The sequence below is a fragment of the Papilio polytes genome, unplaced genomic scaffold (assembly GCF_000836215.1).
Source record: "Papilio polytes unplaced genomic scaffold, Ppol_1.0 DF822845.1, whole genome shotgun sequence".
Lineage (NCBI taxonomy): Eukaryota > Metazoa > Arthropoda > Insecta > Lepidoptera > Papilionidae > Papilio > Papilio polytes.
In genome coordinates this window covers 1,900,246-1,927,851 of record NW_013526359.1, presented here as the reverse complement: position 1 = coordinate 1,927,851, position 27,606 = coordinate 1,900,246, and the positions used below count along the sequence as shown (strand labels likewise).

At 31.1% G+C, this 27,606-nt stretch overlaps 3 protein-coding genes across 5 annotated transcripts in view; 2 read left to right on the top strand and 1 right to left on the bottom strand.

The window, feature by feature from the left end:
- Nucleotides 1-281: 281 nt before the first annotated feature.
- On the top strand, nucleotides 282-3,352 carry LOC106105507 (uncharacterized protein YJR142W). Its single transcript, XM_013285859.1, has 7 exons — nucleotides 282-481; nucleotides 556-653; nucleotides 782-922; nucleotides 1,121-1,298; nucleotides 1,888-2,023; nucleotides 2,539-2,768; nucleotides 2,949-3,352. Exons 1-7 carry the CDS (start codon nucleotides 397-399, stop codon nucleotides 3,050-3,052), a joined length of 972 nt encoding a protein of 323 aa, XP_013141313.1. The 5' UTR covers nucleotides 282-396; the 3' UTR covers nucleotides 3,053-3,352.
- A 1,912-nt stretch (nucleotides 3,353-5,264) lies between these two features.
- LOC106105506 (methionine aminopeptidase 2) lies at nucleotides 5,265-9,663 on the bottom strand. The gene is made up of 8 exons (XM_013285858.1): nucleotides 9,436-9,663; nucleotides 9,117-9,302; nucleotides 8,734-8,894; nucleotides 8,253-8,427; nucleotides 7,105-7,313; nucleotides 6,932-7,022; nucleotides 6,686-6,860; nucleotides 5,265-6,354 (listed from the first exon to the last, which is right to left on the bottom strand). The coding sequence occupies exons 1-8, from the start codon at nucleotides 9,575-9,577 to the stop codon at nucleotides 6,102-6,104; spliced, it is 1,392 nt and encodes a 463-aa protein (XP_013141312.1). The 5' UTR covers nucleotides 9,578-9,663; the 3' UTR covers nucleotides 5,265-6,101.
- Nucleotides 9,664-14,422: 4,759 nt separating this feature from the next.
- LOC106105459 (cAMP-specific 3',5'-cyclic phosphodiesterase) overlaps nucleotides 14,423-27,606 on the top strand; it is a 242,934-nt gene continuing 229,750 nt past the window's right edge. For 2 of the 3 annotated variants that reach the window (XM_013285767.1, XM_013285765.1), the window contains exon 1: nucleotides 19,318-19,471. The gene's annotated coding sequence lies outside the window, so the exon portion shown is untranslated. Of the gene's footprint in view, nucleotides 14,524-19,317; nucleotides 19,472-27,606 lie in introns of those variants that run through there. The other variant, XM_013285766.1, reaches the window with a different exon arrangement.

The following is a 27,606-nucleotide window of genomic DNA, read 5'->3' as shown; positions in this document are numbered from 1 at the left end:
TCATTAGAACATTTTCTGACATTTTCTGATTTTTAAAGATTTCAAAGAGCAATAGACCTCGGTTAAAAAAGTGTAACACAAAACAGCAACCTATTAGCCTTCATTATTTAAGAACCTGATTGTAAAATTCATATTAATAAGTATATTTGGTTATTCTGGTAATTAGTAAACACTCCAATAAATACAAATATCAAAGAAAATTTACTCTGTTTCAACAGATTATGTTATTCGCATTTAATATTTTATAATCTGCGTTCTTATGTTGGATTTTGATTGGTTCCGTCAGGTTCATAATTTTCATTTTTCGTTTTATATATGCTAAGGGAGTGATGAATAATTTTCTGTGAGTGTGTAATAACATATAAATTTTATCGCCCAATTTGAGTGATACAAAATATGAAAGACATGCATTCGGTACTTCAGAATCAATTTTCGGAACTTACAAAATTAGCCAGAAAATTCAATTGTTTCTACCTGTCAGGTATTACATTGTTTTGCTTGTATACGAGTTAAATATAAACATGAAATTAACGTACATTTATTATTGTGTTCAAGGGTTACATGAAGGCATATGTAAACCGTTTGTAGTCGCAGGTCACCAAGTGGGTTTAATTCGACCAGATGTTATGAAACATCTTCATAGATTTCCTGAGGTAAACAATTTTCGACGTTGTGCTTAATTTCAATCGGCATTCTAATATCTTGTTAGATTCTTCTCGCTATTGCCGCAAAACAAAATAAGCAGCGCTTTATATGCAATGAAACATTTCACTTGTTTTAGGTGTTTGTTATTACTGGAAAGTTTGTAGAATTAAATCCGGCTTTCAGAGGATATAAAGAGAGGACTTCGAAGGTAGCTGATGTTTTACAGGCTTTACGCAAAGAGAATGAAATTTGTGCATTAAAAGGTTGGAGAGATGAGGTAGGTTTTTTATTATTCTACTCATATAAAAAGCCTGCTTACTTCCATTACCAGATCTTCTGAGTTTGTGAAGTAGGAAATTCAAGACTTACTGTAGGCAACACTGCTAGTGGGAAATAACCCAGAGTAACAAATATATTATACCCAACCCTTGTATAGTTCATTAATATATTTTTATTCAAAGTATGTTTCTTTCAGTGTTTTGAAGTCAGTACACCATTTTATCATGAAAGTCTCCTGGAAATGGATAGAAGTGCTATTTGTCTCTTTGGTATTAGGAACTATGGAGTTAGCGTAAATGGTTATTTGACACATCCCACCAAAGGACTTTGCATCTGGTTACAGCAGAGAAGTTTCACAAAGCAAACATGGCCTGGTAAGAATTTTAATTAATGTATCATAATTATTAATTCATTTATCCTTGAATACTACAAGAAACTACTAATTCTTATGTGTTAAGTAAGAAGTTTTGTTGTGCACATTTTGTATACAAATGACAGCAGAAGGTAACATTTACAAAAGATATCAAAAAACTATGAAGACAACATGAATGTTTATTTAGTTTGGTTTAGGAAGTTCAAAGTTCTAAAACCATGATATTGTTAATTGTATTGTAAATTGTGTGCTAAATACTTATCAGTAGATTATATCTCACCTTTTTTATTATTAAAATCAATAAGCTCATAAACTGATAATACAATCTTGCCGCAATTAAAAAAATAATATAGATAAATATAGTAATAATTAGAATTGTTTAGTGCTAAATAGCATACTGGTCTAGTATCAGGAAAAAAAAATTCATGTATTTACATTGCTGATAATGAAATCTGCTTTTGTACATAACTCAGATATTTTTAAAACCAAATAGTATAGGTTATTTTGTAATTCTGCGCTGACAAAGTTGCAAGTGACCATTTGTGTATTTTTGGTTCTATGGTTTCTGCAACTCTTGTCTTTGTTTACAGGAAAGTGGGATTGTTTTGTCAGTGGTGGTCTTGCAGTTGGCTATGGTATTCAGGAGACTGCTATCAAAGAAGCAGCCGAGGAAGCTTCAGTTGTCGGTGATTTGGTCAAGAAATTGGTGCCATCTGGATGTGTAAGGTATGTCAAAAAATTGCTTCAATATCTGTTATCTTCAAGGAATTATTTCTAAAAAAGGATTATTGCCAACCGCCACCCTGCTCTGTCCACATGTGAGAATAAAAAGTTTCATCAGTCCCATTATCATCAATGAAATGACAGATGAACCAGTGTAAAATAAAATAAGTTCCAACCGGCCTTCATTGTAAAAGGTGGGACAGATGGAACTTTTTATTCTCATCTATTCCCACATGGGGACAGAGCAGGCTGACGGTTGGGAATAATCCTAAAACAATAACATTGATTTCAGTCTAGTTTATCTACTATGGTTTGTTAGAATTAATGTAGTATGTTAGTAGTTCCAAAATTGATTTTCTTTCTTCTTTTGAGTTCTCAATAGGTCTGTTTTTTTCTTGTTTGGTTGTTATACAAAAAATTGTTCTTTTTCTCTGATTTTCACAAGAGCTATGTGTAAAATTAAAACATGTTAACATAAAAAATGACCATATTTAATTACATGTTTATTTGATTTCCAGTTTCTTCTTTGAAAGTGAAAGGGGTCTATTTCCGAATACGGAATATGTATATGATTTAGAACTTCCATTTGATTTTGTTCCTCAAAATGCTGACGGTGAGGTGGAGAGCTTTGAACTGTTGACAGCGGAGGAATGCATCCAGCGGGCATTGAGTCCACAGTTCAAAACTACCAGCGCTCCAGTACTTCTTGACTTTCTGATACGGAAAGGATATATTAATCCAGAAAATGGTATGTTAATATGACTATCTATTTGATTGCTCATTTCGATTATTTAACTTTTTTTAATTAACAATTTTTTTAATATTTTTTATCAAATGTGCTTGTTTTCCAAATTAGAATGGTTTTAAAGATATATTAATTTGCAAATTAATCCATTGCTTGTTTATAATAATATGTTTTATATTACAGAGCCTCATTACCGACATATTGTGGAGTTGTTACATGTTCCATTGCAGTCTATATACAACTGGCCATACACCAATGTAACTACTAACGGAGACGGCAAGGAATAACACCTTATTCCCATTTAAATAAATTCTCTAGATATTATTTTAACAAAAGTATATATAATGAATAAGAAAGTTTTTACAAAACAAGAATACCAGTGTTATTTTTCGTGTGATTTTTATTTGGCCTAATTTATATCCGATAGTTGTTTTAATCATTGGGGTAGGCTTAAAGTATTACCTACTTCCTTTTCTTTCATATCTCTCACTTAAGAACACTTTGACCAAATTCTGTACAGTCGGCTGTATAAACATGTACACACTAAAAAAACTTTAGAAATTGGTACAGGCATATGGTTTCAAAAATACACATGCACATATTCTTAGGAAGCAAATGGGTGGATATGTGTATAGATATTGAAACTAAGTGTTTACTAGTTTCTAAAGCTTTGTAATTGAATACATATTTATACAGCTGACTGTACTGTAGTTTAGTAGTTGGGATGTTAGATATCACGATAGTTTAGCTAGGTATGCTTAATTTCTGTGATACTTTACCAGTTTGGTATAAGGGATTTGTATAATTTTTGTCGGGTTTTTGTCATCTATATAAATACCTTTACCAAGATTAAGTATTTATTATTTGTATTACAACTTTAAGTTAAATAGAACATTACAACGCATGATTTATTTGTATAAAATATCAGTTAACATTATTAAAAGAAAAATCATCTGTTGATCAGAAATATATTAAAACTAGTCAAAACATGGTTAATTAAGACCGGTGTGTCGGCTTAAGACGTTAAATTGTTTTCGTTTTAATTTTAATGTTAGTTTACAATTTAAATATATTAACGAAAATGATAATTCGTAGCACATTTTGTCAAATAGGCTACTTATAAAAAAAAAGTTTTAAATCACGAAAGGACACTGCCATATTGATATATGAAAATTCACAAGTTAAATTGAAATACGAATGTAAGACTTAGATAACTTGATCATATATATGCGAGGCCTATTTTAAATCTCCTTTCCCTTCTCATCCTAATAAAGGATGGGAAGGTAAAGTGGATTTGGCGGTGGTGGGGACACATAAAACTATCATCTTTGTGTGCTTCCGATCTATCGTTGATTAAAGTTAGGCAACGGTTGCTTCGCTATTTTGGCGAATTAAGGTGGCTTGCTCTTTTGCCGCCTTGTTATATAAAAAAAAAAATCCCTGGACTATAGTAAATTTCATCATTGTCTTCCCATTTCCATAGTTTGTATTCACTTGGTACTTATTTTTATACAATTATAATAGTTTGATGTCAGGTCAATCATATTTAAGAATTTTTAACGAATCTGTTAGTTTTAATTCTAAAAAATGATATCTTAAATGTTACTGTTATTGTGTAGTTATGATCGGTGTAACCTACTCGCGGAATAGTACAAAATTTAAAACTTTTTCTACAAAATTATACAATCTTGAATAAATTGTATCAAGTTATATTAACGTCTTTCATATTATAATTAGTATTATTAGAGTTGTATTTTGTAATTATTTACTGATTGTGTTAGCGTGTGCTTGGTGCCTTACTTTTTTTTGGTCGAAAGATTAGTTAAGATAAAACTTGTAATTAGGCATTAATACTAAAATTTTAAAATTAACTTAGTGTAGGCGTTCCGATCATAACTTTTACAATATAAAACATTGGCAAGAGGCCGCACGAATTTAGAATTACGATTGATTTTCTTGTATTTTACATTAAAATAAGTTAGAATGTAGTACTGTTTAATGAATTATGAAGTTGGTTTACGGGAATATTTTGTGTGAATGATTGAAATGTACGAAACAATCTTTAATTACTTTAAATTTTTCAATGCACCTGTTTATAAAGATATTGAGATTATATACATTTAAATGTTATTGCAATAGTTTTGAAACAGATGTTTGAATAAACAGTTTGGCTTTATATATGGATAATTAAGATTTTAATTTAAAATTTACCGGAAATGTTCAGATAACGGTGTAGTTAAATATGAACGCTAGTGATTGTTTGTATATCGAGATTTAATGAAATTACAGCAATTTTATACATTTCTATGATATGTTAGCGTTGAAAGATTTTTAGATATAAAATTTACTTAAATACAAATTATTAATCTTTATAAATGTAACCGTTTGTATTAAAGCAAATCTAGGGAAATAGTGCTTTCCTTATCTATAAACGAAATTAAAAATTAAAAAAAAAAAATTGTTTTTGTATGTCAACCCCAGAAATAAAACACGGCCTTGTAAATAAGTAGAACTTTATTACAACAAAGTTGCATTTTTACTGATAAAAATATGTATACTAAAATATTGCATAGTAAGTTTTTAACATGAATTTAAAAAAAAAATTAAAAACTAGTAACAACTATTGTCGACAAAAAAGGCTTAGAATGAAAAGTTTAAAAGCAGTAATTAAGAGAATTATTATGATAGAAACACATATTTGTATTGCATTAAAAAAAGCATAAAGAAACATTGCGTTATAAATACACAAAACACGCAAACATTTAAGAAACTTAGAACACTTTAATACATAGATTGACCCCTCAATTGCATATTTCAAATAATCAAACTGATAGTAGATTATGGTTTTAAACATGACAAAAATAAAAACATTTAAAAGCTTCAATGTAGAATAAATTAATTGAGTAATTCACACCAAGAAATTGTAGATAAATGACTTTTACACTTCATATAACAATCTGAAAGATTATTGTCTCAAAAAATATCTAAATATAGCTGTTTAATATCATAATATTATATTTCAGCATCAATTCCATCTTTATTGCTTTTATTTTTCATTTGGACTGTATTTATGTAAATATATAATATTTAGTCACTAATTATTCAAAACTTGCTTTAATCAAAGCTTAATATTATCTTTTCTTAAATAAGCCATGTAAGGGATATATCCATGTATTGAAAATGCAATTCTTATAAAAACTCGGTACAAAAGTGGACTGTAATACACATGCCAGTAACTGGTACACTTGCTTGACACTGACCCCATGATCATTTCGTTGACATTTTACTGGCATGTAATAACTGGCATTATTCACTGTCATGTGTATTTCCATCTTATTAGTAATCATCACCTCGTGAGACTACCTCCTTGCAGGTAGGTCTGAGTAGGATGGTGTGCTCGTACTGTGCGGTGTAGCAGCCCTTGATATCGCACAAGGGTGGGTAGGCGTCCACCACACCCTTATCACAAAGGTCCTTGAGGGCCATTGCGTATCGCGACGCCCCGGCGCGCTCCAACCAACGCTTACAGAACGCCAGTGTACCAAAGTTTTTGTTAATCACATTCAAAAGTTGTTTTGATGATTGCAGTCTGAAAGTCATTAAATGTTCTCTAAATACATCTATGATCCACTAGCTTTCGCTTGCGACCTTGTCCGCGTGGAAATAGAAAAAAAAATGTATGTAGCCTATTTGTTCTTCCAGACTATCCTCTACATCTATACCAAATTTTATCGAAATCCGTTCAACTGTTTAAACTACAAACTCTAACAAACATCTATACATCCATCTCAACTTTCACATACTAATATTATTAATGTGATCGAATTAACACAGAAATTAGTATCTAACAAGTTAATTTTCTCAATTAAAAACTTCTTACATAATGTATTAATAATTGCTTTAGTGAAATCAATATTTACCTCAATGGCACAAATTGTTGATCAAAGTTTTTCATATAATGAGAGCAATCCATATCATCGTGAACTTGTCCACGACCGGTTGAACCAAATGTCTCAATGGCATAGAATTCATTTTCCTCCATACGCGTTGTCTCACCACCCTTTACAATGGGTACAGTTTTACCAGCATGGATTCCTGTAATAAAAAAAATCATTATTTACTATGTTAAAATTTTACTTTTATTACAAAAGATTAACTATACATACTGTATGGTCCAATAGAGTGACCATTAAGGTTACGTATCGGCTTCACTTGGTAAACTTGACCATCTAATTCAACTTCATGTGATTCCATTACCTATGAAGAACAAATTAGCTTAAAATTCAAATCATTCTAAGATTTACAGTACATATCTTAGTTATCCAAATGTTGCTTTTACCTCTTGTACCGCAGCACCTACATCACACAGCCTAACATCCACACCGGAAGCCTTTATACCAGCCTCCGTAGCCTCCTGCACACCTTTAACTAGTGGATCGTACCGCGGGTTGAAGTGCAGTGTGAACGCGCAGTCGATGATGCGACCGTTAATATGTGTTCCAAAATCAATCTTAACAACATCATCATACTCCAGCACTGTATTATCACCTAAAGAAAATAAAAAATGATTTTAACAAAAACTGAAAAGCAACTTCAAAGCAGAAATTGACGTACATACAACAAAAAATACAGATCAATTTGAGAACCTCTTCCTGTTCAATGCTGCATAATAGTAAAATATTATAGTAAATGTATTGATTAAGTTGTTTACAACTGAGGCCATGATTAAATGGCCATACATTCCTACAAAGAATACTACATTTCCATAAGTCTATTAACAATAATAAGATAACTGAAAAAAGACAATGTAATTAAATGACACCAGTTATTTATCAATAACAATATAGGCTACAAAAATGATCTGATAAACCAATGACGATAACAATACTAATCATTTTAATAATATCTTTTATTAGGGATCAGTTTATAAAATGATTGTAGTAGTATGAGCTATGGTTGCTGAGACTCATTGGATAGTGTCTATTTTGCGTGAGGACAGGTCATGGATTACTCTAGCCAACCTAGGTCTCCGAACCCCAGTAATTCTATATTATTACTGGGGATCCTAAAGATTGAACTCAGTGAATCAAAATACTTAACCCTGAATTCAGTCATGGTTAAGCTGTGATGTATAACATGTGATCTGGTTTCCTCTTCCATCATGCACACTCTGCATAGTGGACTTTCAGTGAACCCTAAGTTATACAGATGTTTGTTGAAGTTGCCTTGACCAGTTGCTACAACTGATGTATTGTGATTTGCATAATTTAAGTAGTCTCTTTGTGAAACAAATGTAATCAAACTACTAAAGTATACAATAAAATATTGTAAGGCTAATTTTGGTCTGTAGTATGTCCAATGCATGTAGACAGAATATATTTAAAATTTATTATTGATGAAGTTTCCATCAATAATACATTTTAAATATATTATTCATACAGGAGGCAATGGTCACATTTTTATTGTCGGACTAAATGTGTAACTTACCTGTATTCGGTGTATAATGTGCAGCGCAGTGGTTACGGCTACAGCCAGTGGGGAAAGCAAGCCCAGCCTTAAGACCATCTTCTCCAATAAGACGTCTTGCTGTCGCTTCAAGCTCTTCACAGATTTGTATCATTGTCATACCAGGCTTTATCCAATCCCGAATGTATTTTCTAGTCTAAATATAACAACACCATTAACAATAAAGTAACAATCATGAAGTTTTATTAAATATCACTAACTTTTAGTAAACAATGAAATCATATTTTCATACTAATATAAATGTGAAAGGTTGGATGGATGTTTGTTAGAGTTTGTAGCCTAAATGGCTGAACAGATCTGGGTGAAATTTGGCATAGATTTGAGTATGATGGAATTATTCTAACAAATGGAATAAATACTATGTAATTTTAATACTGCATCAAAACATGCTTTGAATATATGAAAACAGATTAGACAAAGAGCCATTATTATATGTATAGACCTGTCTGTGAGCCTCAGCTGCATGTCTGATTTCCTGGTAAATGTCCTGGTGCATTCTATCTAGAGCTCTCTTCTCCTCACTTGAGAAGCGATCTTTAGCTGTTCTTTCATCAATGCCCTCAGCTGGGCCATGATCCATAATTTGGCCTTCAGGGAAGTTACCTAAACCGAAAATAACAAAAAAAATCTTTGGTTATTCTTATGTTTTAGCATATTTGGCTTGTGAAATCAAAGTCCAAGTATAATAAGAAACTAAAAAGAAATATTGTTTTCTTATAAGAAGGATGCCATGGTTCATATTAGGTTAATTATTGTACTAAAAGAGAATGATAATAAAAAACGTAACTTTTTAATACGTAACAACATAAATTAATTAGTACTAACCGTCAGGATATAATTCCGCGATTGGAATTGTTGGTGGGTTCGTTTGTGTTTTTCCAGAAGTTTTGACCTTATTTTTATTTTTCTTCTTCTTTTTCTTTTCCTCGGTTTCAGCGACATCTTCCACTGAATCATTTTGTAACGTATCACGCGGTTCAGGTCCATTTTCTACGGACGCTTCAGTTCCCGCTAAAATTTAGACATTACTAAATATGGCAGTTTCGAATAAATTCACAGGGAATGGCGTATTAGCTTAATGTTCAATCAAGATTTATAAATAACAAGGTACAAATAATCTTAAATGCAAGGAATGGAGTCTAACCTGTCTTCTTCTTCTTTTTTTTCTTTTTCTTCTTCTTTGAGGGATCTTTCGCTTCAATTTCCTCTGTATCATTTATATCATCATCTTCCTCTTCTTCTTCTACGTGATTTTTGTTATCCTCAACTGTTTTAACTGCAGCCATTGTAATCTTTTAAAACAAATTACATAAAAATAAAACTTGTGGTATCATGCATGCGTTAAACTTCACTTTAGGGTTGACAGTTGGAACGATTTTTACCAATAGCTGAGTTAAATTGTACCGAAATTGGTAATATTTATGGTTTTCGAATATTATCATTTTCGGTTATATCCCATTCAAGTGTTTATGTGTTTATCAAAAGTCATCATTAATTACTTTTGTCAGTAATCGTTATACTTAACTTGTAATTTTTGGTAAGTAAAATTTTTATTACTAATAAAGGATTAAAAAGAAGATAATGAAAAATTTTATTTCTAGCAATTGCTCGTATGAAACAGTAGTCTGAGATAAGAAACAAACATATCCTATTTTATTTGTGTCCTTTAAAGAAAACACTTACCTGTCCCAGTGTGTAAAGGAAGACTGAAATAACAATCTTGTACTGTACATAGTCAAGTAGGAACTTCACTGACATTATCTTGCACCTAATATTGTTATGTACCTAAAATAATTTAAATGTATTCCTAATTTGGCCAACTACGGAATCACCGAAGAAAAGCAACATGCTTCGTTGTGAATTTCGTCCGCGTGATATTTAAAAGTTCAAAACTTACGAATCAAATATGTACATACAAAAATCCAATAATCCTTAAATACAAATCTTACCTCATACATTAGTATAGATATACGTATAGATTACATGCAACGTAAAAGAAATAAGATTCTGTATTAAACACAAATTAAGACGAACGTTAATCTAATAAAGTGCATCTGCTTAATTTGTTACGTCGTAATCAGACGTAAAATCAGACATTAGCATTTATATTGATTCTCCCATGAAATTCACTGTTATTTAGAACTTGATGGCTTAGACGTAGTATCTTGCTTTTGGTATCGAATTGGAACAGTTTTAATATACAAAAATGGAGTATTTTACATCTTTTAATACATTTAATAAATGCTTCCACCGCAGTTGTTGTTTAAAAATAAACACATCTTAAAAAGGTGAGTTAATTTTAATTACTACATCTACTTGGATCTTATATCACGTATCACTTACTTTGTTAAGTTTTAAGTTAACGGATTGTGTTAAGATAAAATTAAATATTTGTATAACGGTTACTATATGCTTGTGACGTAATTTGTACTGTTAGCTTTTTAACTATTTTTGATGTATTCTGTATTCTAAAAAGTTATTTGTTAATCTGTGCTATTTATCAATATATTTATTTTTATTTAAAACAAAAATATTGTTAGGAAAAAATTAGGAAACGGAAGGAATAGTGGGGGGTAGTTTTATAAAATGTATGGCAAGGAGTGGCTGGGGTCAGTTTCAGTCTCGGCGCTCAGTCGCCAACAAGCTCAGTGTTATACTAGTCGTCACTACGAAACGTTCCATATATTTTCGTTGTCGCGTTGGAGTTCATTTTGTGTGTTTTAAAGTAATTTACAAGTATTGTTAATATGGCCGTCTGCCTATATTTCAATGGAAGTCATTTGTGCAAATATCTAACAGTACGTTGACATGTTATACATATTTATATCGATTTCAGAATGTACACTTACATTCAATTAAAAATACGCAAATTTGTCACGTAAAACATAAAACCAGTACTAGAACTAGTTTCTAGTAACTATATTCTATATATTTTTGCAGAAAAAATATGCCATGACTAGATAAGTGTGAAGTGAAGCGCGGGAAACGAGACGCAAGCTCTTGGGCACGTGAGCACTCGACAGTATACCGAACTACATATTGTTTTTGACTATGTTTATCTGTGCAGAAATATGGCGGATAGCTAAAAATAATTGGTAATACAACAAATCTGTTTCAGGACTATTTAATAGGTTACTAACTCTGTCACAAACTCGCAAATTTTATGCAGATCCGTTGGGGTCTATGTGGTAACAAACATCCATACATATATTACTACTCGCCAGCTCGCTTGAAATAAAAGCTTTTAAGTTCAGAAAGGAATCTCATTACTCTGTAGCACTCTTAGCCAATAAAAACTTTATTCAGTTCCTTTAGAAATAAAATAAATCAATCGATGTAGACATTAAGTTGCCTTCCAATTTCTTTAAGGCAGTTTAAATTTTTAAACCGATATTATTCTTGTATTCGTAAATCATATTTTAGAAAACGGCTATTTGGGTTTGCTTTAGTAGATAATTTAAATAATGAATATGTCATTTTATTTTTAAGTTTTTATTAATAAATATCGTTACAAGTCACGGATTTTAAAAGCTTTCATACAATTTGATTGTTTCACCAAAATATACTTAATACGCTTTAGTGAAAGGTTCTCTCGAGGGAATGTAATCCACTTTACCTGTTAGACACATTTTATTGGAAGTAATTTGTATGAAATATTGTTTTTAGATAAACAGATTTTTATTTGTAAAGGGAAACGAGATAACAATCGAATATGTTTTCTTCTATCTCTTTATATGTATTTATATCATATGAAAAGGAGAATTTATATCAAACAATTAAACGTTCTAACCATAAATTACAAATGTATGTCTTGATTAAATATTAATATTAAAAGTACAAGTTATAATTAGTTTTAAGTTCGTATAAATGCAATTATAAAGTCGAATCTTTGTTGTTTTCAGTATTTTTTATGTATTCCTATTAGTTAGTTGAATTTACTAAATACTTATATGACATTTATGATCCAACTAGACCGATAACTTGTTATTAAACTATTTAAAAGATATATTGTTTAATAATAGGCGCTAAAACAAAGATGAAGTTAATTATATACTTATTTTTGAAATCAAGTAAATGTTCATAGAGATAATATTGTATCACCGCATAAATCAATGTTTTTCTCATCGTAATGGACCTCCTTCGACCCTTTTTCTATTTAACCTCCTCTGCGCTTTCTTCGTGTTTTGGAACGTTATGGTTCGGAATTTGAACTTGGAGTGGAACGCTGACATGCGTATGTGGAGCTTCTGAAGCAGAGTTCGTTGCTATTATTCGAAGTGAGAGTTTGGTGTAAAATGACTAAGTGAACTGTTATACTGATCAAAGTGCTAATATCAGCAACCCGCAGCGCAGAACCATAATTCCGCCATGGCCAATCCAACTATCCAAGGCTTCCAACGCAAATATCCAAGGTAAGCGCCGCATATATCCGTTCCGACGAACTATTCCAAATCACTTCGTACCCTTTTAATTCCAATCTTGTACAATTTTTTTTTACAAAACGTGGTGATCTTAAGAGCGGGCGCACACCTTTGAAACGCACAACTGTTTACGATTGTCGATTGTTTCGCAGCCCATTCAACTGTTTAATTGCACAGCTATAAATCGAGTAATGTACGCACCTCCATGTATGTTCATAGGAATGAAAGCGCGACTAAACTGTGCGATAGCTTAATCAAAGATTCGCGTGGTCTAATCACCCGTTTCTAACTACTCCCTAGCGAATCTTATCATCGGTACGCTCCAGATGTGATAAGTATTACACCTAAATGAATAAGAGTTCTGCCTCGAAATGTTAAAATGTTGTGAAAATTGGGGCTTTTTAATAATGCAAGTACTTTCGTTTTATGATGAAGGTTTGACATTAAGCGGTGTTTAGGTCATTGGGATGAGTGGATGTTGACAGCAATTAATTTTATTGGATTAAAAGTTTATTAAGTCGGTATATATTTTCCATTTGTATTTGTCGTCTTTAGTCCTTGGTATTTATTTACATTAGTGGACCACGACAGCCCTTAGATAGGTTGTATCGTGTATAAAAGTATCGAATCGATGGTCTTACATAGCGTAAAGATTATCGTCATAAGACCATCAATTACGTTACGTTCACACTACTTGTTTTACTTTCTGCACCCATTGTAATTGATATTTTAAATCTGTAGTAGTAGTAGTTCTAGCCTTACGTTAGATAATTTTTAATTATCTATCTATTTTGTCATTCATGTCATGTCATTTGTTACGTTGATTGGTCAATTGAGATAACTAATTGTTAAGGGCCTGTCCCACCACTGGCTGATAGAGGCTCAGACAGCTTAAAAATGACGTCACTGTCAGATAAGGTACCAAAATCCTATGTTTCCATCACATATTTTACACGTTGGATTGTTATAAGATAATTTACAATTTGGTGGGACAGGGATCGTGAATCTTAGTTTCATTGGGTTTCTTACTTGAAGTGGTCAAAGAAATGGACCACACAGCATTTCTTTGAGCGATTGCGACGCGGAACCTATTTCCTGTAGAAGGAAATTCTTCGTGATCGCAATGACTTTGTATATGACGTGTATTTGAAATTGTTTGACTTTTAAGTTTTGCTACAAAAAACGTTTGGGATTCCTTTTGTTTATCAGGGAAGACATTTTTATAATTTAATAAACAATGCATTTAACCAATTTTTGGGTAAAGATTTATTCTGATTCGATGTCAATTTTTTTATACTCACTTGTTAAGATGTTGATGATCGAATCCTATTCATATTGTCCCAAAGTACGAGTTTTTATCACAATATAATCAGAGATCGCGTGATAAGCGACATGCTAATATAAGTTTCGGCTATGTTTACTAACTTGTTAGCTGTATTCATGTATGCAGTGTGGTTTGCACGTTGCGCGTTTTCCGTCTATCCGTCTTCATAATTTTGAGCTGTCAGTCGCTTCTCTTCTGTTGACCAAGTTACACGTTTATATAAGTATTTTAATATATTGTGCTATAAACTTAATTGCGAAGTATTCATTTCCGAAATAGTTGCTCGAAAAAGTAATACAGTGAATTTAACGTTTCTCTTAAATGTGTGAAAATGTTCAATGGACGTATTAAAACTAAAATATTTTGCTAAATGTGAATGTTATAAAATTATATTTCCGTTCATGTAATATAAACAAATGTGGCTGTGAGGTAGTGATGGTTTGTTGTAGTGAAAACTGAAATATTTTAAATATAAACTACGCGAATGGTAGGTGCAGTATTTAATTATTTTTAACTATAAATTATAATAAATGGTAATTAAAACAAAATTGTATTACGCATAGCGAAAATAGGAGAAGAAATATTGTAGCATTACATACTCCATCGCTCTATGGAATATTGCTTGCATACATACAGAGTGTTTTAGTAAAATGTTCATTAATTAATAAATAATGAATAGAGTTGATTGGTGATATTCTTAAATAAAACTACGTAAACTAGGAAAACTCGCACATATACATATAAAATTTTCGTAGTTAGTGGTATTTAATAACAAAATGATTTGCAATAGCCATCTTCGCGTGGCCGCAAATATCCGGTCTACATAGTATTGTGGCATGTTGCTTCTTAGTCATCGATCTTGGTTCATCAAGTAGTAATTATTATATAAAATCGACTTATCATTGTACGATATATCTGATTTCATGACTCGTATATGCATACGGTATATAAAAATCCAAACTAAGAGGTTGGATCGAATTTCAATTATAAAACGAAATTAATGTAAATATTTGATGTACCTAAGTTGTTACTATATCAATTACATTTTCAAATTTTGCTTGTATCGATTTCGTTTCTGTTTACGATAACCCCGTAGTCCGGTATTTAATATCAGTATCTTATTAAATTATTGCTAAATATTTATTGCCCGATTTGATTACTTCAAGGTTATGAATTTCAACATTAACATCGTTCCTCTTTTTGTTTATAGGAGTGTTTTATATTAGTCATATAAATGTGGTACTGTTAGTTAAGAACTCTTTAGGAGAAGTTGATAGGAAATTACGACATTATTGACATAGTTCGCTGCGGGCAATCGTTACAGACTGTTTACAACTTATCTACACGTTTCATTTCTTTTTTTTAGCACTTCAAGTGGTTAATTTGTGTTTAAAATATCTGGTATTATGCAGTTGGCCTGTATGTGTATCAACATTATAAAAAAATGTAAGTGTAGTGTAATGCTAAAATTTTTGAAGGTTTTTTTTTTAAAAAGTATTTTTTGTAAGGTAAATATAGGATGAATTACATAGAGCTGTATTACTTATTCAGCAAGTGGCACCGCGAGTTTCCTGAAAATAAAAGTCAAAGGGAAATATGCAATGACGTTGTTCTACAGTCTGGACAAAAGTTGAATTAAGTGGTCAGACTTTATGAAGTTTCTTATTACTTTTCTTGATTCAACGTTTTCCTGGTTTTGTAAAATTAAAGTCATCGCCTGTTAAATTATAAAGGTTACATTTTGTGCGGTATATTATCTTGTTATTATACATTAAAACAGTCATGTTGGCATTTGCAATATTATGTATTTTTTTATAAAGTAGAGACAATGTAGAGAACATTGTCTTTTTACTTTAAATTTAAAATCTCTTAAAACAATGTGTTTTGATCTCAAGTACAAATATATTAGTAAAGTCGCGCCACTAAACGATAGTCGAGGATGAAGTGGCTCCAACCACAACGTTATGCTTATGGTGTTAATCATATTACGATAAGTGACGAGAACTGGGCGTCAACTTGCTTACGCTACGGTGTTTTATATAAGAGATGGTTATATCATGGGTTAATATAATTATTTTATAAAGGAATTACACATAAGATAAATATAAAAATTAGCCTCAAAATGGAAAACCTCAAATTAAATTGAAAAATTATTATGTACTTTTAAAATATTATGTGTTAAAATATATGTATCGCAAATGGTTTATAGAATTGCGTACGTAAACAGGTTACGACTTGTCAAATTGCAAGTACTTCTACCATAAAAATTGTCCCAGTAAAAATTAAAAAGTTCGCAACGAGCTGTTAGTTCAGTTCGTTTATGCATGATGTACGACTATAACCACAAAAAGATGTGTGACGTTTAAAAGGTTTTAACTTAAAATGCGAACATAAAATACTTAGTACATTTTACTTAATTTTTACGTAATTTTCTACGTAATTTTCGCGTTCTTACTATATGCTGTTTGATCTTGCTAAGTCTTTATAATTTTTTTTAATATCAAACAATAAATTCAAAGGATCTTAATTTAGCTTTGGTTTGTCTATTCCTATAATATGTTTGTTTTCCCTTTCTTTTTAATCTCAAACGTAAAATAAATTGTCAGGAATGAGCTACAATGCTAACAATGTAAGTTAACATTTTAAATGCAATAATCCTTATTTATGAAATCATTTGTTTAATTGGCTGTTGGAAATGAAACTGAAATTGTGAAAATAAAAGATGGAAAATCATGTTCAATAAAACGCGCTATTAACACTTCTGCTCCACTTCAATTTACTTTGATGCTGGAATAAATGAATAGCAATGTGAAAACTCAGTAAAGCGGTTGTTAAGCGCGTGAGCTTTGAGCGTTGTTATCTAGATACTCTGCTCCTAAAAAGAGTTTGTGTTTAAGAAAGATCCTCTGTTCTATTAACTTGCGAACCAAAAATGTTAAGGGGCTATGTTGTATGGTGCAACAGTTTTAGAGTGTTAAAATATTGGGAATAAAACTTTTAATAATTTGAGGTTAATTGATTTAATTTATTATCCGTCTCTTGTTATAATTCTCGCATTAATTAACAGATGTTGCTATTTTTGTTTTTGTGTGAAGTTTTACAAATTGAATATTTGGTTGAAAAAAAAATGTTTTTGAAAGTGAGACCATTATTTTTTAAGTAGCTCTGTATACCAAATGCCAACGTAGAGACAGCCGACGCTTACATGTCACGCCCTTGATTTGCATAATGCTCACAGATATTTTATGTTACTTGTCTTCAACTCATCTTTTGTAGGTCGAGAAAATGCTCTAAATTTGAACGATGTGTAACATTATTTGGTCGTTCAATCAGGTATAAGTTCAATGGATAATTTTAGATAGACGTATATTGTACGAAAATATTTTCAGCTTGACCTTTTAATGTTTAAAATACATTCAATACAAAGGCATTAACTGAAGTTATACGGTGTAATGTAACATGTTACACCGCGAGCATCCATGAGATCGTTTCAGTGCGTGCGTGCTTCATGCAAATATAACACTTTGAAACATCTTTATAGATTTGGAATAATAACATTTTCCTGGCATTTCATAATTAAAACACATGAATTTAAGACTTGTACCATCTGCTTAGAAAGTTCGAACTAATTCCGAAAATGTTTAATCAATGTTTTCAGTGTGTATAAAATATTTATATTGGCTGTGCTAATCTTAGCGCGACATGATGGCAAATCGTCATTTATTTACTTCGGAAAGAACAGAAAGCATTATTATTCTATCGTTTGGCGTAGTGCCAAATGCCAAGAGACGTATATCTATGATCTATATTAATATGTGTATTATGTCTTTTTTTTTGTATGTTTAAAACAAATTACCTCATTGGTAATTTGTTTTTTTACCATGACAATAATTGTTTTGATTGGTGATTAAATATTCTTAACTTGGTGACTTAAAATATCTATGTGGATTTCCAAAATTGGAAAAATCGTGAAACAATTTTCAAATTCAATAAATCGATTTGTAGCTGAGGTTGTATAATGAATCTTAAAATAAAACGTCGCGTTGGTTTAGTTTATCATTCATCTCATTAAATATGGTGTTGTTGAGAGTGAGCGAGGTTCGTTACCGACCTCTTGAAATCTGCTTTTCAAATAAAATGCAGAATTTTTATAGATCCTATTGAATTGTGTATCCTTTTTGTCTTTCAAGTACATATTAAAAAAATAATAGGTTAAACTTAATAACATGGAAACAGAGCATGGGGAAGTACAACATACAGTATAGTAATCGACTATCTACTTGTACGTGAAAGAGTTTCACCAAATAATAACAAAAATATACATAAATTAATTTGTATTTTTACTAATAAACCACTGTCAATAAAATCGTTTAATCCTGGTTTGGATAATAAATAAAACATTTCGTAAACTGAGAAATAAACATTTTCGTTCGTTTCTGTATTCCGTCAGTCGGATAAGATGTAGTCCCTCTGCCTTCGGTAAATTGTTTGTTATGACATAGCCGTAACATTTCTTTACGGAGATTTCAACATTGTTCCATTATATTTCCTCAGAAATTTATTGCTAGGAATTTTTTTTGGTAATAGCAAGGAAACTCACTACGCACATTTGTTATATTTATAGAGAATATTGACTTACGAATACCTTTTTTTATTTGTATTGAAATACACGACATTTACTTGACGTCGCAATGTAAGGAGAGCTTATATATTTTTGCGTATCGGTGTCATGTGGTGTTTCATACCATAATTTAAGTTCAAACTCTAAGAACGAAAAGACTATAAAATAACAAGACACATATTAACGTCTTGAGTGTATGCTAGTCTTGATACAGCCTCAATGTCGCCTCAATATTAATAGGTTGGATGTTTGCCAAGTTTTCTTGTTCTGATTTTTTAAAACTATGCAAACTACAAAGTAAAAAAAAATAACAAATACTTTTCATCATGAAATTTCGTCAAAGGTGATTTACCTATCTTTTTTTCAATGTTAAGTTATTTCACTTCACTTGTTACTTATTATTATTTCGATACATGACGAGTTAATATTGTTTGTTGACATTTTTTTTATTATAACAACCTTTTAAGTTAAAAATACGAATTTTTGGCAGCATGTTATTTAGTTTAAAATGTGAAGGGTTATGAATTTTAAAGTGTAGAGTTCGTTATGTAGCATTATTTAAAGATCGCGTGATACAACGTGTTTACAAAGACGCTAGCTGTAGACGTGTGTGTAGCATGAACAAGGTTTTGGTTTTGGTAAATTTGAGCAGTCGCGCTCCGCATGCTCGTCGAGTGGCCGTGTCGTAGCACTCCGCTTCTACAAGCTACGAAGTTATTCGTAGCACAGTACTAGTGATAACAAAAGTGACATTGGTTTCGGATTTTTTTTTATTGTATGTTATTCTGTAAGTGATATATATTCTAGCTTTATGGTAAGTATTATTAAGAATATAATTTATTGTTCCTTATTTTGCAAATTATTTTATAGTTAATTTATGTAGCGTTATCTTATTAAATTAACATAAAAGTATCGAGTTAAAATTTTTTAAAACCACTGAGAATTAAATAGATATAAAGTAAGTATATGCTGTGTTTAAACTGTTCTATATTCTCTATTGTATCCTCTCTTTATGGTTCATTAATGTAGATGCGATTTCGTAAAACACTACAATTTGTAATCTTCCTAAAACATCGTATCCTAATTTTCACTCGGGATTTAGAACCTTGGAATGAATTGTCTCCCCATATATTATATGTACAGACACAGCATAGAGAAAAATTATTTCCTATGATTATATTATCGCTGTAAGTAATATTATCGTGTGAATTTCGTTAATTAGACAGGAGATCGGCCTTCTTCGTTCGTTTTTTTTTCTTTCGTGCCAGCTTCCTATTATGTCGTCAATAATAAGTTATCTATTTTGTCGTCATCTTTTAAACAAATAACTTTATTCCTCTTCATATTTGTTACTAAATATAGATAATATGTCTATGGGTTGTTAGGTAAAATGGAATACGGTTCAATATCTTTAGCTGATGACTTTGCTAAAATATAAGGCCACATATTCGTTAGTGCTTACTTTTCAAAACATGGCAAGCTGCAATATGGCACGTTTGGCAAGCAGGGTTCGCTCCAAACTTTAGTAATTAATATTATTAACTGATATGCGAATCGCACTCAGTGCTTAAACATAATAGATAAGTATGATTCTTATACTGCTCCCGCGAGTTTTTTCAACATTATTTTTGTATTTTCGAGTATTACTGAACTAATACAAAAGTATGTGTAACGGGCAGTCTATACACGTTAGTCACCTACTATTAGATAAATGTATACAGTTAAATGTGTTAAAATTTTCCTAGTATTCTTAATAATTAAAAAGATAAACTCCTTCAAAGTGACACCCGGAAATGAGCTGTAAATGCTGCACGTTGCATCGTCGACGGCAATAAACTGACATTGTCTGTCAGTGACAACATCGTGGTAAAGTTTATTAGAGTTTCAGCATTTGAGAAATTTCAAAATTAATTTACAACGAAATTAAAAATAAGCTTTCATTTCTTTTGTAATGAACAAAGTGTAAACCCGTAATCCTCTTATTTCAGCGTATGAAAGTAATAAAATCGAATAAAGCATTAATTTAAAGAGCTGCTACTGCGTATTGCTGAGAGTACATACAATGTTCAATTAGTAATTATGTTAATTGAACCAACAATCGTAATCCTTTGGAACATTCTAGTCTGAATATCAAAATGTGATCTATAATAGTTGCAACATTCGTATATAGATTACATACATCTAAGTCATAATGGGAGTTTAAAATTTATCTTTGTAAGTAAAATACAATAAGAGTTTAAAGCTTGCAAACATTTGTATTAAAATAAATTGAGGAATAAACTCGCTTAGTTATGACTTAATACGAGGACAACCCAGGTGTTCGCACAGCCACAATATTTGCATATTCTCGCAGCGAGCCAGCTCAAACTGCCCACTTTTTATGCAAATTATGCGCAACAACTGCAAAAGAAAATGGTTTCAATGCCTTACTTAGTATTGGTTGCTTTAGTAATCCCATAGTGCAGATTCAGTAAATGCAGTCTCCACTAAGGGACTGATTATGTAGTATTGTTAGAAAAAATTATGAATTTATACATATTTTTATAATAGTTTTTTCATAAGATAATACTTAAGTGATTCCGCACCATGTTTTATTAATTAAAAATGTCTGTAGGTCATTAACGCTTAATGCTTCAGACGGTCTTCCTTTTCCTGACCTTTTTTATGCTAATTGCTTTGGTGGCGTGTACTCGTGTTAAAACTTTAGAGATAACGAGACGTCTATAAATAAGTAATAGTGTGTGACATCCTGTACAATAGATTTAGCTTAATAGGAATTTGGTTTGCAGTAAATTTTTAACACATTTGAGTTATTTGATAAACGGAATACGGTCGTAAAAATTTATTACGGATACATAAAGGTTGCAGTCGATTTCCGGTTTAATTAAAAACGTGATCGTGTTCAATTACTGTTCTTTTTTACACACGATATATCGTGTTCTAAACTACTTACCTACATAAAGGTAATTTAAGAAGAAGTAAACAGTGAGTGTTATCACCTTCAACAGATTACAAAGATAAATAGAACCCATTTATCGTAGACAAATAGAGTAACTCTCAGTTCTATAACGATATCATTATTGTGTTAGCATACTTTATTACATTATTGTATTATTATTTACAACTAACCTCTTTTTTAATATAAACAAGCATCTAACCTTGAGGAATAAACGAAGGCTTTTGGAGTCTTTTGGATTCGTTACGGTATTTTACCATTTTCTCGAATTTTAGAATTTATATAGAGCAGTCTCCAAAATTGTTTTTCCTCGGGAGCTCATGTAGTGCTAAGAAAGTCCTACTTGACCACTTTGGTAATCAAAAGTTCCTAAAATCATAAAAATATATAACTCTAGAATTAAGTAAACAGAAAAGATTTTTATCATGTCTTCAAATAACTCAAAAACTACTTTGCCGATTTCAAAAATTCTTTCACCATTAGAAAGCTACGCTATCAGTCAGTAACATAGGCTACATTTTTTTATTATTTTCTAATATTACGCGGGAGAAAGTCGCGAGCAACAGCCAGTATTAATATATATTTTTATACTCTTGCCAATAGTTTGGATTACTGTCTAAAATGTATGCGTCGAATTATTAAATTTAATTAGATAAGTAATTAATATTTATACGGTATGTTTCGTTTAAGTGATTAACTTACACGTAACCCGCAATTAACGCATTATCATTAACAACGCAGCATATTCAAAGACTAAAATTCGACGACAGAATTTTCGAGTCTTAATTACAGACCTAAATTACACAATGAATTTCAAAAAGATAATTTAGTAAGGTTAAATTTCGTTAAGTTAAACGAAGACACAATGAAATCTTTGTTTAACGTTTATTTTGGTATCAAATCATTATTACATGTGATTAGAGTAATTTATTCTACAAAAGGCAATATCAGCTTAATGATTATGTGACTGACTTCCCGTCTACTATATTTAATATATTTGGATGTCATGATATAATAGTGCTATGAGTAACAGTATACATTAAACGTGTGATTCTGAAGAGTTTCCCACTTTACCGATTAAATTCATAGCCCGACAAAAAGGATCATCTTGTAAACATCATGTAAAAGATTTTTACCAATACTTGGCGTATAAATTAAAAAGTTTTAAGGTAAAAACTAATAATTCTGAGAACGTTTTATCATTTACAATAAGTTAAGTATTTATGCAAAGTTTTTACGTGTTACGTAATCTATGGTCAATTTTATGAATCTGAGTAAATTAACATGTGTGTTTAAAAGCGAATAATGACACATCCTAATGGAAGTCCATTGTCTGTGTTGTTTCGAAGCACATTTATCACAATATAATCAGAGATTGTGGGATAAGCGAGGGCGCCACTGCCTTAGGTGGAGCTAATAGATGCCTCACCCGTACCCAGATTACAATAAATTGTCATTAACTATGTACTTACCTCATAGAACAACGCTGAAGTTTCTGGATTTTGTATTTCAATAAATAAACAAATTACATGCTTGGTTGGAAAAAGCAATAGTTAAAATAATTATCTGCACTTTAAATATAACAGTGATATTTACCTATTACAAACTTTAATCCTTCCAACATCGCTGGTAACTTGATAAAGGTAAAAAAAAAACAGGAAATTCTAAAAGTAATTTCCCTCAAATCGAATAAATAAACTAACTCCGAACAGATAAAGTACTTAGTAGGAAGTTGGAAAGAAGTGTAATTTAAGATTCACTTAACTAAGTATGTATTTATGAAACTTTCAAGTAACAACTTATTGAAGTCTCGTGTACGAAAAAGTTATAACAGTATGTTTTACCAACTCGTTTTACACTTTGACGATCATACGTATGTAAATAGAAAATAGATACAAACTGTATATTTTTTTACATTCAATGTATACAGGGATCATTACAATAGGTGTCATATGATTGTAGCAAACAATGAATATTTGAACATAGGTAGATTGTTGTAACAATACATTGATCGGAAATTCTCATGAAATCCCCAAATCATCCCAATCGTATCAGCGACATAAAAAATAATAAGCTGTCTTGGAGCTAAACCTTTTTATCCACTGTCCATATTTTATTTAAGATTATCTGACACCAAACATAACACGATATTTCTTAGCCTTCTTGAACAGCAATAATATTGGTATCATATCGGTTAATAGTAGTGTTATAATATCCTAAGTATTGTTTAAAATTCAAATCATGCAGGCGGGATCTTGCTAATACCAAGATCATGTCGGTTAGTAATCTCGTCTTGCATACGCTCCAAATATAAATGGATTTGCATTCTGATTCCATTATAATACAGATTGGGCGCACATCTTATGGAATGTTTAGAATTTGTGATTCCATTTATATGGGCTTAATTTATCATATAAGCATTACGTTTTTAACGATAGCAATAAGGATGTTTAAGGTCTAAAACAATTGAAAGTATCGAGGAAAATGCTTTGAAAGTTGGAATAACGAATAGAGAAAATAAATAGTGATTTTGTTCGATTTTTTTGCAAACTCTTTTTAAGTTCTCTAATTGAAAAATGAAAAAATATCTATTAAACCAAAAAGATTGTACAAAATAAATAACTTTGACAATAACTTAAAATTATACATAACAGGAAATTAAAAAATAGTTGTTATCTTAAGTTATTCTAGTTAATCTGGTGATGGCCACACTAGGCAATGTAGGCCTGTATCATGGTCACCGGAATATTTAAATACAATATAATCAGAGCACAAAATTACATTATGTTAATATTTATTAAATAAATTGATCCACAGACCGATATAAATTATTAATTACATAAATAAATAGCGATCTAGGTATCAATTTAATGTTAACGTAAATCAATGACACGTAGTAATATCCGTAAGTAAATGGAGTTCGATTCAGGACTGCGACGGCGTCAATCCGTCTCAAGCTAAACCATTTGTTTTCCGCGGTCACAATGCGAATGCGTGTTGAACAAAGCATTCACACAATAGGATTTCCTAGTGTTTTATATCCATTTCTTTATTGTTAAATATTACATTTTGCTGATACAGGAATTGTTCAAAATACTAAGTAAGTACCATTCTAAAGTGAATAAATAAAAAAATATTTAACAACGTTCTTCCATTTAAAAGTTCTTCTACGTTTCCAGCTCTTCCATACAAATAATGATAGAGGTAGTTAAAATACGGATATTTTTAACAAAGATCTGTGTTTAGAAAGCGTTTCAATAGACATTTATGACTAAATTTATGTCTTTATTAAATATAAGACAGGTTTGAATATACACATATAGGTTAGTAGAGAAATACCGAATTCTCATTTCCTAACGTTGATATATGACGTGGGTTATATGACCCATGCTTGTTCGCTAGACACGGGTACACTTAATTCAACTTGTCTCTAATTTACCTCAAAATCCATAAACGGAATGCCTAATGAATAATGAATTTTTTTGTTACAATCATTAATTAAATTTAACATCTATTTTTATTTGTAAATCTGGGCAAGAGCTCGCTGTACGTAATTTGAAACTTTTATACCGAGTTACTGCACAAATGCATTACACGCACGGCGGGCTTTACGAACATTGAATACGGATTGAATACGTTAGACCAGAATATGAATATGAAAAGGCGAACAATTGTGTCTGCCTGTGAGAATGTGGCATTCAGAACTTACTAGAATATTTTAAATCGCATAATTCACATAACGCATAACCGGTCGAATTGAAAAATGAATTAGTTACAATATGATGTTTTTCAGCCAGGATAAGAACAGTATTAGATACGTACTTAGAGGGATATGTTGGTGAGAAAAGATGAAGGAAATTTACGTAAAAGATAAGCAAAATAGTAGTAATTATTGAGAAAACTGATATTATGGCACAAAAGGAGGAAATGATTTGTGCCAACCCTACTTAAATGTTGGAAATAGGCAAGAGACAGACAATGATAAATTCGGTTTACAAATTAAATATGACTCTATATTAAAATGCAGATCAATTTCGTTGCGGGTAACTCTGACCTATCTATAGTTGAAATCTTCATACAATTTTAATTAAATGTCCCATCCGATAACGCGATATTCAATTAAAAATATTTTCGTTTATTAAGAGATTTACTTGTTAGTCGCGAGTTACATCCCATATATAACTTAAATGTTCAACTCTAGTGAAACTAAGTTACTATTGTAGTTAGATATGTCCCATTAGTTTTATCCATTGCAGGACTAAATGGATTGATGGATTCTCTTAAGCCCGCTTTTAGCCGGTGTGACACGATTCTCTAAATGGATTTTCTAATGCTCAAAGGTGTTCTTGCATGTCAACTATGACTTTTAAAGCTTGTATGAATCGGAAGCTGAATAAAATAAAAGATATACTTGGGTATATGCATGTTGAAAAGATTATTGAAAGAGCGATAAAGCAGTTATTTAGCTAAAGTAGCTGTATCGATAGAGATTTATTCAAATGTACTATTTGATATGTTCATTTGCATTATTCAGCTATCAAGTCAAATGGACTTTAGAATAATGATGTGGTTGTGAGGCGACCCTGTCTATCAAGCTGCCAATTCTCATTACACTCGACGAAGCAACAGATTGACTGTCAAACGTAACGAACCGTTACAATATGCATTAGTCATTTTACGTCGTTATGCACAGATATTGTATTGTGTTTGCTACACAGGATATTTGGAAATATTAACGAAAAAATATAAGTTCCATTGAAAAAAAAAATTAATTAATTTTTCTATAAAAGATTAAGATATAGTGGAATTCCAAATATAATAAAATAAATATGTATTTTAATCAGGTATAATGAAAACTAGAACGTACTGTGTATTCATGGATGTGGTTAAAATAAAACGTAAATTCTATTATTAAGTATTACGATGAACATAGAATCTTTGTAAGCTGAGTTAGGATTTGTGGTTTGTAATATGCCTTTTGAAATAAATTAACTTTGCTTCGCATTCAATAAGGGGAATTACGCCTGCTTGTTTCTCTGAAATTTAAGATATCTAGTAAACGTTTCAATTTAAAAATGTACCAAAATGAAGGATTTATTCAAAAATCAATTTGAGACTCCGAAACTATATTTGAACCAAGAATTTAGATTTCTACCTTAGTAAAAAAAGATAGATAGAAGTAGATATAGGAATTTCAAATTGCGTAAAACAAATATCATATTTATTGTAGAATCAGCGGCAAACTGTGCTTATGAAATAATGGAGATGTTAAAGGTGGTTACTCAGACCCATGGGTTACGAAGTTGTCAATATATTTCTTGCACAACTGCTTTAAATTTAATCGTTATTCAAATCAAATTCCTAAACAAACACAAACTTACTCGGCATCTTAACCGTAGTTGACAGTTGTGAATAAGGTTAGACCTATATAAATAAATCATCTTCATAATTAAATTTGGTAGCTCAGCATACCGAGTGGAGTCCAGCGAGTGCCGTGCGCTAATGAAACGCGAAAATTGAATAAAATTTGAACATAATTACTTGAATATTTCATCGCTGCGCTGAATTAAATTTTTAGTAAACAGTTTTTGGTAGTAATTGGATTTTTTTATACACGCTATTGTAAAGATTAACTAAAGATTTTGCTATGGAATTACAAGGCACAACATGTGTCCAAAAGCCCTTTCATATATGTGAATATTCTTTGAATCCGCACTATTTCAACTTCATATGGAGTATGTCCGTGCGTGACTGAACGCTTATTGGCTTGTCACGTCTGGATACGATAGCGGCTTCACTTAATCCTTTCATTTGAAATTAAAAGACAATTATTGACGGCGCATAATTATGCGTGGCATAGGTAAGAACATATGTTCATTTATTGTACACTGCATCGTATTATTGGAAGGTTTTAAAACCCAATCGTAGAAAGTTTTTTTTAAATATCTTAATGTAGTTGTTTAAAAATTGTTTTTCAAAATAATATGTACTGT

What these genes read in the sequence shown, in the direction of transcription:
- LOC106105507 (XM_013285859.1), top strand. Translation starts at nt 397, where the DNA reads ATGAAAGACATGCATTCGGTACTTCAGAATCAATTTTCGGAACTTACA. An exon ending in TAAAAGGTTGGAGAGATGAG is followed by an intron (nt 923 to 1,120) that starts GTAGGTTTTTTA and finishes TGTTTCTTTCAG; the next exon opens with TGTTTTGAAGTCAGTACACC. An exon ending in CACAAAGCAAACATGGCCTG is followed by an intron (nt 1,299 to 1,887) that starts GTAAGAATTTTA and finishes CTTTGTTTACAG; the next exon opens with GAAAGTGGGATTGTTTTGTC.
- LOC106105506 (XM_013285858.1), bottom strand. Translation starts at nt 9,577, where the DNA reads ATGGCTGCAGTTAAAACAGTTGAGGATAACAAAAATCACGTAGAAGAA. An exon ending in ACATTATACACCGAATACAG is followed by an intron (nt 7,314 to 8,252) that starts GTAAGTTACACA and finishes TATTTTCTTTAG; the next exon opens with GTGATAATACAGTGCTGGAG. An exon ending in TAGGTGCTGCGGTACAAGAG is followed by an intron (nt 7,023 to 7,104) that starts GTAAAAGCAACA and finishes TGTTCTTCATAG; the next exon opens with GTAATGGAATCACATGAAGT.